The sequence below is a fragment of the Pristiophorus japonicus genome, chromosome 14, assembly GCF_044704955.1.
Source record: "Pristiophorus japonicus isolate sPriJap1 chromosome 14, sPriJap1.hap1, whole genome shotgun sequence".
In the NCBI taxonomy this organism is placed as follows: domain Eukaryota; kingdom Metazoa; phylum Chordata; class Chondrichthyes; family Pristiophoridae; genus Pristiophorus; species Pristiophorus japonicus.
The window spans coordinates 180,152,686-180,166,484 of NC_091990.1; the positions used below are offsets into that span (position 1 = coordinate 180,152,686).

The 13,799-nt window shown below is 43.4% G+C and overlaps 1 protein-coding gene across 21 annotated transcripts in view; it reads left to right on the top strand.

Moving 5' to 3' along the window:
* The window catches only part of sox6 (SRY-box transcription factor 6), a 656,189-nt gene that overhangs the window by 607,258 nt on the left and 35,132 nt on the right, over window positions 1-13,799 (top strand). For 13 of the 21 annotated variants that reach the window (XM_070899905.1, XM_070899904.1, XM_070899902.1 and 10 more), the window contains 2 exons: window positions 3,688-3,783; window positions 5,854-5,962. In XM_070899905.1, the coding sequence (XP_070756006.1) occupies window positions 3,688-3,783; window positions 5,854-5,962 (205 nt within the window). The remainder of the gene's footprint in view (window positions 1-3,687; window positions 3,784-5,853; window positions 5,963-13,799) is intronic. The other 8 variants (XM_070899913.1, XM_070899916.1, XM_070899915.1 and 5 more) reach the window with 1 other exon arrangement.

Here is a 13,799-nt window from a genome sequence, read left to right on the forward strand (position 1 = left end):
CCATTTTAATATTGCCAAAACACTAAAATTATGAGAATTTTTTTTTAATAATCAATTCTGCATTGTGGTAACCACACTGTAGGAATAATAGAAATGATCTGTATTTAGGAAACAGGATTGTGGGGTTTATTACCTACTTTCCCCCTCAAACCAATGATATCACATTTCTATGAATGTTCAGATGAAGCTTATGGCTTCCATTTAACACATGGTTGTTTTCATATTTAAAAGTCTGCCAATTATGAAGGAATTTGACTGTATTTGGCACTCTGTGTGTGGATTACTAGGCTAGCGCAGGAGAGGTATCAGCAGCGTTGAGTCATGGCAGTGTGGGGATGAAGGGTGCACCACCTAGATACCAAAGTTTGCTGGCTGGAAATATTCACAGTATTTTTCCAGTCAGAAAATGTGGAAATATCTTGTAAGTTTCGATGCAGCACGCGCAACCCATCCAGTTATTTCCTTTGCATTCAATTCATATTGAAGAAAGTGCACCATTGTGGCATTAAAATTCTCGGCTCTGTGACTTTGGTCACTGTTAATAATAATCTAACAGTCCATCAATCATCACTATTGCTGCTCTTTCATTAACAGCGATAATTCTCGCATATGATTGATGCTGCTGATGTAGTCCTTGGAACATTTAACATTGCCTGGGCTTTAACAAGCCCTTCATCATCTCAATCTCTTCATCCAATATATAAGCACTATCTTGTTTATCATAATCTAAAGATACTTAAAGCATGCAACCAGCAACTTCCTAATACAGTGGTTCAGTTGCTGCAAAAGAAATCTCCGTTAGACCCTGATGAGTAATGACTGATGATGCATGAGAAGATGTATCTATTTACGTTGTTTAAATGATATATTAACGTTTGCCTTTCTTGAAACTCCAGACCGGAAGGTTCATTTTTCTTTACTACATCTTTTAAATGACGGTGCCCCAATCTGTATGGTCTGTTTATCAATTTCAGGTCAATTTCACAATTTCAAAGACCAACCAGCCAGTGAATCTCTTATATGCTCAGAATTGATCTGCTCGTAGAATTATTAGTAAATAAATGCATGCAATGAAACTTCAATGACTTTAAATATTAAAAAAATTAGATTTACATCACAAGCAGAACACACAGTGCATGTGTTTCACTAAATTCTAAAGGAGCAGTATTTTTTATAAAACTTCCTTTTTTCAAATAAGAAGCATCTACTTGTCCTCATTCCATCATAGGAGCTTTCTTGTTTTTGATTGTGATCCAAGAGTAAGACCTTATGAGGAAAGCGTTTCCCTGTGTACTCTCTGCACCTAGTACACAAAGGAAACGTTTATCTTGTATAGAGTAAAATAAACCCGAGAAAGAGCAAGCAATTAATATATCAGGTTGAGACATTGTGTGGTGTGTTCATCTGGTATCACAAGATGATTCAAATATCATGCATTGGAAGCAAGTCTTCCTCGATTTCGAGGGACTGCCTATGACGATCGGTAGTTAGAGTTTATTGAGCAACTATTGTTCAGTTACAATGAGGAGAAAATCGTAGCCCATTTCAGCATGTACAAGTGGTTCGTTCTTTCTCATTGTTTTCCCATCATTATAGAGTTAGCTTCACTTAACTCTTTAGCTTTAAGTTAAAACTACATGAAATTGCATGTGGCATCCATTTTATGTCAATAGTTAATTTCTTTCCTTGTCATTTTTTGTTTGCTTTGTGACCTAACCTGGTTATTTTAATCAGTTTAATAATTGTACACCTCGCTTTAGACTTAAAAAAAGCAATGGTTGAACATTTTTTTTTAAGTATTCACATTTTTCAGCCATCGCAACTAAATCATGGTTTTCAAGATTTTTTAGATAGATTTACTCAAGTAATAGCACAGTTACACTTCAGAGCCAACTCATCTTTATGTATGAGCTTCTCGTACAGTTAAATTACAGCATCAGTTAGGCTGCCGGAAAGGCTTTCTGTCTCCTTATCCTTTGTACTGTGCTGTGTGAGAGTGTTACCGTTAGCATGTGCAGTGCAGCAGGTCTCGTTATCAGACAGATTGTGTAAAATGATACTTTTTGTCAGACTGACCTTTCTCCAGTACACAGAAGCTTACAAAACCTTGGAGGCCTCCTCTGCATTTTATAAAGTGGTTGACTTGTTATTGATGTTTCATTTTGCACCTCGTGTAAAATGGACTGGAACCTGTTTTTCTGATCACTTTCATTAAATACTTACCCTTGCCCCTTAATTACAAGTAATGAGCCTCTCCATCTCTGATATTAACATTTTATTAAGGGTGCTGTGCATGGAAAGCCTACTGAAAATTGCTCCCCAACAGCCTGGATTGTATAATTTTGGTTACAGCCTGTGTTAAAATAATACCAATCAGAAATTCTAGGCTAATACGTACCATTATATGGTACTATTTCTCAGATGTGAATATTTGCCCTGTTACATTAAGTGTACAAGAAGGGGAATGTGTTTGTGTATGTTTTTAACATCGTGCATACTTAATCACTTAACAGCTAAATTTGTTGTGTTCATTGCTTTTTGCTGTAAAAAATATATATTCCTGATGTATAAATTTAAAATATGTTGTGTGAATTATCATCCATTGCAACATACTATTCTAGATCAATGTGATATAGTGAAACACAGCATTCAATTTCAGCTCAATGGAACACCACAAAATAATTTAACACCAATGAGGTTCCAGACTGTGTAACCAAACCTAATAGTTTAATCAGTATGTAATTTAATGTTCTAGAGCAGTGCAATATTGTAAAATGTAAATAGATAAGAACATAAGAAATAGGAACAGGAGTAGGCCATACGGCCCCTCGAGCCTGCTCCTCCATTCAATAAGATCATGGCTGATCTGATCATGGACTCAGCTCCACTTCCCTGCCCGCTCCCCATAATCCCTTATCCCATTATCGTTTAAGAAATCGTCTATTTCTGTCTTAAATTTATTCAATGTCCCAGCTTCCACAGCTCTCTGAGGCAGCGAATTCCACAGATTTACAACCCTCTGAGAGAAGAAATTTCTCCTCATCTCTGTTTTAAATGGCCGGCCCCTTATTCTAAGATCATGCCCTCTAGTTCTAGTCTCCCCCATCAGTGGAAACATCCTCTCCGCATCCACCTTGTCAAACCCCCTCATAATCTAAGATCACCTCTCATTCTTCTGAATTCCAATGAGTAGAGGCCCAACCTACTCGACCTTTCCTCATAAGTCAACTCCTTCATCCTCGGAATCAACCTAGTGAACCTTCTGTGTTTTAGATGAATGTGTTCTCCTTGCAGTGTAATGTGCTGTTCAAAATCAGTAAACTACATGTAGTGCACCTTATAGTGTTAGATTAATGTGTTCACTCTACAGTGTAATATAAGTTCTAGATCAGTGAGATTCAGATTATGTATCCTATGCTTCCAGATAAGTGTTCATTGTGTAATGTAACTTACTGTTCAAAAAATAAATGAGATACAATGCAGTGCAATATATAGCTTTCGGTCAATGTTGATCCTGTAATATTATGTACACTTCTAAATCAGTGGAATGACATGCGGTGTAACCTGCTGTTCTAGATCAATGTGACACTACAGCATAGCATACACTTCTAGATTAATTGATGCCATTTTGTATAACATACTGTTCTAGATCAATCTGACACCATTCAATATAACATACATTTCTAGATCAATGACATGCCATGCAGTGTGACATACTGTTCTAGACCAGTGAGGTACAATGTAGCATACAGTCTTCAAGCAGTTCCAAGCTATCCTATTATTGTAAGTATAAAACTACATTTTTCTAAATAAATTTGATGCTGCAGTGAGCTTTATATGTGCTCTTACTAAGTTGTGCCCCTGTTAAGTGCGGGAATCAGAACAAGGAAGGATATCAAAATGTTACACTGTTTCAACCCTGAGCCTCTTGCCCAACTGAAAGACTGCTTAGAACTTCATGTAATTGGTGAGATAGCCTTTTGAGCACCCAGTGGGTCCCAGTAAAATATTATGTGAGTTTATAAGTGATTGTGCGACATTGTACACTGATGACAACTATTAAGAATGAACATCCACGGCAATGAAGGAATAAGGCATGGCCTTGAGCTTGTGAGCTTCCATATGGGCAAGTGTCAGCTATGTCACTGGGTGAGGTACAAACAGGAACACAGCGCTTCCCCACCGTAGACAATCGCTGGCCACTCATTTGGGTCTTAGCAGCTAGTTCAAGAGCACACTGGCCTAGAAATGTAAATGTGTGTGCAAGGGAAGAGGAGAACTCATTTGTAGAACTAAATCTGTCTGACATGCACTTCAGAAAGAATGCCATTGTATGTATGGAGGCAAGGAAGCAGTACAGACTGAACTGGAGCAGTGTGCCGTTCGAGAGCCAGAATTGGTCAAAATCTGTTTGATATTGACGAAAGGATTTGCAATGTCTTTCAGAAACAGTGAGAGACTAAGAGAAGTTGCTGTGCTTTGAGTACGAGGGAGTGAAGTTAAGCTGGAATTGTTATTCTGGTCAGGATAGCATTATCTAATTATGGGGGGGGGGGCGGGGGGAGTATTTTCCTCTATTTCTTATTGTTAACCAAAAACAACATAACGCACACTAATAAGAAAATTCATACATTGTGTGAAACACAGAAGGAAGTGCATCAGGTTACAGATAGAATGTGCCAGGGTGAGATAGAAATCTATTCTTTCATCTCGGGGACTTTGCATGGATCTAGGTTTTATTGTAGACCAGACAGAAGGGATGGAGTCTCCTCTCATTGTAATTGTTAAGGGTTTTAAGTTAAGACACTCTCTATTTAGTTCCTTAATGGACAGGCATCAATAGCAGAGTACCTATCAATAACGTGGTGTTAATTGAATACTCTGACTATGGGAGACCATAAACATTGCTTTACCAAATTGGAAAACCATCTGTTCTGCAACAATAGCATGAATGAACAGATGTTAAAACACATACTGGAAAAATAAAAAGGCCGAAATATTCCATTGTCATCCATTCCAGATGATGTTTCTTGACTCTGTCTACACCATACCCAATTCGTTCACCTGCACTGCTACATTTCTGAGTTGCCTTTAACCTTCTAAATGCTTTTAATTTAAGGCGGTAAATACAGATTGTGTTAAGCAGTGCTCCTATAGTGGGATGGAAATGGCTAGAAAGTCAGACTGTTTTCAGATTTGCCCAATGGTGACTTGATCACAGATGGGCTCATGAGCTTACTCCAGAGGCAGTTCTGAAGGAAGACTTTCATTGTTTTATAGTTGTTTCCAGCTCTCAGCTAAAGAGCCAGAAAAATCATTCTAAATTGGCAACTGTGACCTTTCAGTCTGACCTGCACCAAACACTTCCCAGCACTCCATAGCCCAGTCCTAAAGCAGCTCACAGTTTATACCAGGTATCCATCCAAGTCTGTATTCTTGAGAATGAAACAGTTTGCACTTTTGCCTTTCAATAATAGTTTGAACAGCAGGCAATATTCTGGCCTTGTTTAATACATAACCCTTGGTAGAGAGAATCATTCTCCAAATTCTCAGCTCCCTGAGCTGTTATTTTACTGCTCCAAATGTAAGCAGATGTGACATTTAATATTGTTTCATACTTACACAGGGCACATCGACAGGTTTTCCTCGTACTGAAATACTACAAGCTGTTATGTTATCTCATTTGAGTTTGAAACAGCAGGGTAAGAAGTAAAACACAGGTCAGGTTCCTTGAGGGTAAAAAAAGATGGCTGATAAAGACTGGATGCCAATCCAGCAGCACTTTGCTCTGCCAAGATTGACACAATGACTGTCACGCTAGAAACTAACAGATTTTTGGTTCTTTCTGTGCAGGAACGGGTGCCCTTTGAGAATCTTGCACAACAGCTGACAGGAAAAACAGGGGAAGATGTGAAGGTTGGTCCAGGGGTTATTGACCTCACAAGGCCAGAGGACGCAGAAGGTGAGTGGGTGACCCTGAGATGTAACAAAAGCTTACTCGTTCAATGAATAGTCAAATAAAGTAAGCTTTAATGTTGGAACTTTTACATCAACTTCACCTTTTTTCTTTTTGTTACTCACCGTTTTTTTTCTTGAGTATCACCAGCAGTCATTAATTAATGCGTAATGCTGCCATTCAGTGCTTCATTGTAAACATTTTAGAAAATCAACTAATGCTATGGGCAGTAATCACGGAATCATTTCACATTTAATAATGTAAATTGAAATTATCTGATTCCATTCGGGATATTTCCAGATGTGCCCAGATAAGTTCACACATGTGCTGTCTGATCTCAGATCAACACAACTTAAGAAACTTGATTCGGCGCTCCTCAAAACATACCCTCAAAGCAGTTCTCAGATCTGGAGGGGAGGGAGATGGGGTAAGCAGGGGGCAGGTAGAGGAGTCTCCTGTCACTTTTCACACTGACACGATGCGCAAACCCGGCGAATCTTGGTTTTGCCCCAAATTATGGCCCCACCCTCCCAATTGGTGATCCTCCTGCCTATGTCCTCCCAGTTCCTGCAATGCCATGGCCTGTACATCCATCAGAGTTCCCCAGTAGTTTAGAGAGGTAACGGGGAACTGAGTTCTCTGATGGTTTAAATGCTGGTGGAGATTAATGTGTCTGTGCTCCATGGAGATCATGTGTTGGAGTGATCGGGTGATTTTGTGGGGATGGTAGAGTGTTAACTCCCTTAGGGTCCTTTGGGATTAATGTGTTTCTTGGCAGTCCAGTGGGTTAATACTTCTAAATTCCCTGTGGATCCTGAAACTGCCCCAAATTGGGTGGAAAGAAGAGAAAGGTCTAGGCCCAAGAATAAAATGACAATGAGTTCCATATTCTTCTCAAATCTATCTAATTGAGCACAAATTCTCCCAAAGAAAATTGCCAATAACCCATCAATTGTAATATATTGATGTAAAAGCTAGTCAATCTCTCATGGTGTTTCCAAATGTAATGTAGTTAGAGTGGGCGAGGATAATTGGAGCAGGGTGCACAGACATAATTAAGTCCCTATTTTAAAGATATAGGCCCTGATTTTAATCAGCAGAACGGTATGGGTGAACAGTTAAAATTGCAAAAATTGACTGAGCACCTCATTCCCGCCGATGACCATTTTAACTCCGGAGCTGACTCAGATCAGAAACACACTCACCAGAAATGGGAGAGTGCCTCATCAGTAAATTGAAATAGGGTCTGGCAACGTCATTTGGACCCCAACGCATTTCTAACTGGGCGGGGGCAAGACCCCCGTCAACCTTTCGCAAGATGTCAGCATGTCTTCTTCCTCGCCGCCACCTCCTCAACCAGTGCCAACCGTATTAACAGAAAGCCAAGTGGGCCTGAGTGGCTCGGCGGCAGACAAATGCTGCAGTCTGCAGTCAGACCCTTGGGGCCTTGATCTCCCAGACGTTGCTGGCTCAAAGCATCTCAATGGTCCTCACGTGAGTAACAGAAACCTTCCACCAGCTGTGCTGAAACCATTAAGGGAGAGCCCGTAGAAGTGGTCAAGTTCGCAAACCTTTTAAGGGAAGCACTGGAGGGGGCCACTGATTTTCAGCAGCTGCTGCTCCAGCTCTGACAGCACCATGAGATTGGGTTGTCCGCCACCAGTCTTACTCCTTTCTCTGGCGTTGAGCGGAGAGAAACATAGAAAATAGGTGCAGGAGTAGGTCATTCGGCCATTCGCGCCTGCACCGCCATTCAATAAGATCATGGCTGATCATTCACCTCAGTACCCCTTTCCTGCTTTCTCTCCATACCCCTTGATCCCTTTAGCCGTAAGGATCACATCCAACTCCCTTTTGAATATATCTAACGAACTGGCCTCAACAACTTTCTGCGGTAGAGAATTCCACAGGTTCACAATTCTCCGAGTGAAGAAGTTTCTCCTCCTCTCGGTTTTTGCTTGTTGTGCAGACGCTGAGAGGGAAAAAGCAGCAAGAACTTCCCTGCTCGCCTCGGGATGGGCTACAAATCTGGAAAGGATAGCTCACCAACCGTAATGGTGTTCCTTGGTGGAGGGAGCAGAGGGTGTGAACTATAATAGACAGAAAGAAAATGCCTACAAAACACACTATGTTGTAAAGCAGGAGAAGCCATTTAATCAGGAAAGCTGCTCCTTTCTAATTAGCCGATCGTTGCTCCAAACAGATGTCGCAGCTGACTAGCATTTCAGTTAGCTGCCATGTTAGTCTGTTTTTCATTGTGTTTGAACGGCTGCGTCTCACAGTTGACTGTAAAGCCAACAGTGGAAGGAGATTGCAGAGTTGGTGAGTTGCTCAGACTGAAAGGTCAGCTGTGAGACTTGGATGCTCCACCCAAGAACCGAGTTGAGTTTCTCAGCTGACTGAACCACAATCATCCCGCCTAACTGGACAGTCTGAGTTTGGCCATCCTGCTGAAGCGGTGGATTGGGTCCGTTAGAACTCATTGAGGGATATCGGGTGAGCAGCAGGTGGATGTCGCGTTTATCTGTGCCCTGTTTAAACAGCTTGTTCCCTTTAGAAAGCTCCTCAGCGTCACAATCATCAAATAAACGTATGTTTGGAGTTCTGACTAAGATCATTTGGAGGTTCTGGCGTCAGCACATTGTCTGAAATTGTCTCTCTGGCCCTGTATTGCACTGGAACAATACACAAGCAACGATACCTGCACAGCAGTTTTAAAGTCGCAAATCATGACTTCATATTCTGGCAGCCAGGCCGACTGATTGATACAGATCAGTGGAAGGGAAACAACATCACTGGCCGACGTGGGTAGCCTGAGCGCTCAGCCCCTGTGAGACCAGAGAAGATAGCAGCCTCTCCCTCTGGTGGCAGCGTTTATATTCGTAGCTGGAGCATCTGTTGCTTTCAGGGCAGCTGGCATAAACCATCTCCTTAGGTATCAGTACCTCCACAGACAGAGGTGCTACCTCAAGTGTTTTGCAACACTGGCCCCAAAGCTGGGCTGTCGTTGTTGGCAGTGTTGCACAGTTCAGGCAGCATCTGCCTGTATCTGTATCTGTGTTGGCAACTTTTTCTGTCCATTTGTTCCTGTTTGAGTGTGTATGGGTATTGCTTGGTGCATGTTTGAGTATCATTCTTTGTGCAAATATATGTATGTTCTTCTCACTTGTTGTGCATATTTGCATCTCTCTATCTTGTTTGTATGGCTCTCTTTCCTTGTGTGTGCGCATCTCTCTCCTTGTGTTTGTTTCTCGCGCCTCATATCTCTTTCTACCTTGTACATGACTGTCTGACACATCCTTGTCTTTGTCTGTGTGTCCCTCCCTCTCTATCTCACTGACAGTGGATAACAGTGTGAAACGGACAATATCAGCTTGGCCACCTGTTAAACACCTCTCCCCATTTCCATTTCCATTGACTTCGATATCGTACGTTTTACACCTATAACCAAAGTCAAAATTATCTATAGGGTGTGAATTTTGCGAGCGTTTTTTTGACTAATTTTATACATCGTGCAGAGCAATTTTCCCAGTGGATATGATCAGCGGTGAAGTTTTAATTTTCAAAAGCCTTGTTCCTGTTTTGTCAAATTGCTGCACCCGAGTCCATTGGATAGACATCTGAGTAAAAAATGCTGCACATTCAGTTAGACTAAAGAAAGGCTGAAAACCATCCAGAACAGACTTGAACTGTAATGTAACTTGTTTAACCTCCTGCAACATTTAGGTGTAAACTGTGGGTAGTGCTTGCATGACAAAGCAATGTCTACTTTTGGGCTTCTCATCTGTAACTGCAAAGAAAAACAATTCGCCTTGCGCCAATATTTGTCATGCATAAATATTTGTAACAGTTACCATGGGAGTTTAGAAAGAAAAGGCAAGAAACTGTAAATGTTGAAAGTTACACCGGGAACAAAGATAAATATTTCTGGACAAGCATTTAAACTTTAGATAGCTTGTAGGTGAAACTGTGGAACAGTTATCGCACGGATTGACTGTGGTCAAAAGGGAAGAGTAAGATTTTCCTTTATTTGCAGTCAACCGTGAGTGCCACGCATCAATTCACCCCACAATCGTTAGGCCTTTTTTTTTTAAATGCTCAGATGTAAAACATTAGCAGATACCACAAAGGCTTCAGTGAAGCCTTTTGTTCTCACATGTGGCAGGTTTGCAGCTTCTATGGTCGTGTGTTTGTTTTAGCTTACTTTGTCAGGAGTGGGGGCAAGAACACAAGGCATCTAAGCAGGAAATGGACTAATGCGAACGTGGTTTGCAACAATATTAGACAAATTAAAAAAGGGTCTGATTATCCATTACGATAGAATTGACTCCATATGGACTTGGCAATAATAAGTCTATTTTTTTCCTGGGGTTTGAATTGACGGTTCAAATTTCCTCTTGTCTAAGTATTCACATGGAGGGAATTCTTTAACATTCTCAATGATCACGGTAGTTGATTCCAGTTCAGAAGGCAAACTTCTGAAGCCAAAAGGTTTCTTTTCATCCGCTAAACCTAACAACGAGGAAATATTATTACACAGCATTCAACGAGTGCCCAGTTGTTGTAAAACTAGCTAAGTGGTATGGATAAAATATTACCTGACTTGCTTCATTGCAATCCCATAATTGTTCTCTCTCTCTAAAATCGAAAGTCGCTCCCCTCGTCTGTCCTGAAGGTGCTGACTCACGTGGCTTTTACAACTGCCAACCGCCCTCTGGAATCTTTCTCAAGTGGCATAGCGTCACCGTGAGTCTGGGTAATGAGTGGTAGCAAGCTGTTCAATTATGAGAGCTATCACATCCAATCCTGATTCAGTGCTCACCCTATAATTTTTATAAACACGCACAACTTTCATACAGGGGTCACTGGGCAACAATTAAGACTGGGAGCTCTGACTGATTTTGTTTGCTACTCCTTCCCAATTACGATGACCTGGTACCACCCAGGTGCAGATCGACTAACTCAGCACGAATCAAGGATCACAAATGGAACTTTACTGTTCTCTATGGGTCAGTTTGACTTTGGGGAGTTCATTCAACTCTATAATTTTAGTAGGCCATTTAGACAGTGGAGTGACCCTTAGGAACAGTGAAAGACAAAAGTAGAGCTCACTTAGGAATAACTTTTACATAATCTAAAGATGCCAAGTTAATTATTTGGGGATCAGTTCGCTACCTCTCAATTGCATGCAGACAGTTTGAAAATTTCACTGTTTATTAATCAATATTTTAATTCCTAATTACTGTTTTCTGTCATCTCTAAATGTTATATTATGATTCAAATTGAGTGGCATTTTTTAAAGACTGCAATCTGAAAGCTTTTGAAAAGTAAATCCTTAAATCAAAATATAAATAAATAACATAAATCGGACTTCGGCTCGAAGGTAAAATTATACTGAAGCCTTGTAAATGATATATTGTCACTTAAAAGAAATGCTATTACTTTTATTGGGCCACAACAGCTATAATTTGAGATGGTAACAAATCAAATGTACACACACACACACACATCGTTCAAAACGAATCAGCCTTAGGAGGAAAAAAAGCTGTGTTGTGCTTTTGGAAAAAAAGTTCAGTACTGAAGTGGATGGAGGGGAATGATGCCACTGTCATCAGAGGATGATACCGACTTTTACCAGCATTGGGATGTAACTTTAGCACTCGTGCTGTTTTGACGAACAGGAGATGCACGGCGCTAAATAACATCAAGAAAGTGAATGTTCTAATGCAGTGTGATGTGGTTTCAATACAGAGGTCATCAATTTCTCCTTTAAAAGCTCTCCAACAACTTTAGGAGTAAATGCACAGCTTGGTGTGATACCCAGCCGTAAGCACCAGGAAAGCCCCAGGTTCCATCGTCACTCTGTGTTGAGTTAGATGGTCACCGCTGGAGCAGCAGGCGGGATTTTCCAACTAATTGCAGCGCTGCTGGGCTTGAGGGGGGATAGTTAGGTCGAGTTCCTCCTCTTGATTACTATCCAGTGACTCCTGCCCATCCTCAGCTGTTTTATGATACTGCTGGTGTCTTAACCTGTTTTCTGCAAGACCAGTGCCCGTGAGCCAGCTCCGTGTTAACGGTGCTAAATCTGGCTCCTTTAGCCCAGCAACTGACTTTATGGGGCCAACTTTCCACCGACCCTTCGAATGGCGCACCTCCATGAGGTCCGCCGACTTTATGGAACAAAAAGCGCGCCTAATCCTTACCGTGGTATTCTCCTCATCAGACCTCCTTCGGACTCGGCGGAGCGCAGCAGAACCAGCGGGGGGCGGAGCCAGGTCCTGGCGCTGAAAACAGTGCTACTGCTAGAGTGTGCACGCTTGTGCACTAGCTCCTCGCCCTCAGATTCTGTGTGCGTGTGCTGCAGGCTGGGTGGGAGGCCCCCCCTCCTCTCTTACCCTCCTCTCACCCCCTCATCTCTCACCCCCTCCTCTCACCCCCTCATCTCTCACCTCCTCATCTCTCACCCCCCTATCTCTCACCCCCTCCTCTCACCCCCTCATCTCTCACCCCCTCATCTCTCACCCCCTCATCTCTCACCCCCTCATCTCTCACCCCCTCATCTCTCACCCCCTCATCTCTCACCCCCTCATCTCTCTCACCCCCTCATCTCTCACCCCCTCATCTCTCACCCCCTCATCTCTCTCCCCCTCATCTCTCACCCCCTCATCTCTCACCCTCTCATCTCTCACCCCCTCCTCTCACCCCCTCATCTCTCACCCCCTCATCTCTCACCCCCTCATCTCTCACCCCCTCATCTCTCACCCCCTCATCTCTCACCCTCTCATCTCTCTCCCCCTCATCTCTCACCCCTCTCATCTCTCACCCCCTCATCTCTCACCCTCTCATCTCTCTCCCCTCCTCTCACCCCCTCATCTCTCACCCCTTCCATTCTTACCCCTCCCTCTCACCCCCCTCTCCTCTCACCCCCTCTCCTCTCACCCCCTCTCCTCTCACCCCCTCATCTCTCTCCCCCTCCTCTCACCCCCCTCATCTCTCACCCCCTCCTTTCTTACCCCCTCCTCTCACCGCCTCATCTCTCACCCCCTCCTTTCTTACCCCCTCATCTCTCACCCCCTCATCTCTCACCCCCTCATCTCTCACCCCCTCATCTCTCACCCCCTCATCTCTCACCCCCTCATCTCTCACCCCCTCATCTCTCACCCCTTCCATTCTTACCCCCTCCTCCACCCCCTCTCCTCTCACCCCCTCTCCTCTCACCCCCTCTCCTCTCACCCCCTCTCCTCTCACCCCCTCATCTCTCTCCCCCTCCTCTCACCCCCTCATCTCTCACCCCCTCCTTTCTTACCCCCTCCTCTCACCGCCTCATCTCTCACCCCCTCCTTTCTTACCCCCTCATCTCTCACCCCCTCATCTCTCACCCCCTCATCTCTCACCCCCTCATCTCTCACCCCCTCATCTCTCACCCCTCATCTCTCACCCCCTCATCTCTCACCCCCTCCTTTCTCACCCCCTCCTCTCACCCCCTCATCTCTCACCCCCTCATCTCTCACCCTCTCATCTCTCACCCCCTCATCTCTCACCCCCTCCTCTCACCCCCTCATCTCTCACCCCCTCCTTTCTTACCCCTCCTCTCACACCCTCATCTCTTACCCCCTCATCTCTCACCCCTCTCATCTTCACCCCCTCATCTCTCACCCCCTCATCTCTCACCTCCTCCTTTCTTACCCCTCCTCTCACCCCCTCATCTCTCACCCCCTCCTTTCTTATCCCCTCCTCTCACCCCCTCATCTTACCCCCTCCTCCTCTCTCCCCCTCATCTTACCCCCTCCTCTCTCTCCGCCTCCTCTCTCCCCTTCCTCTCTCCCCTCCTCATCTTACCCCT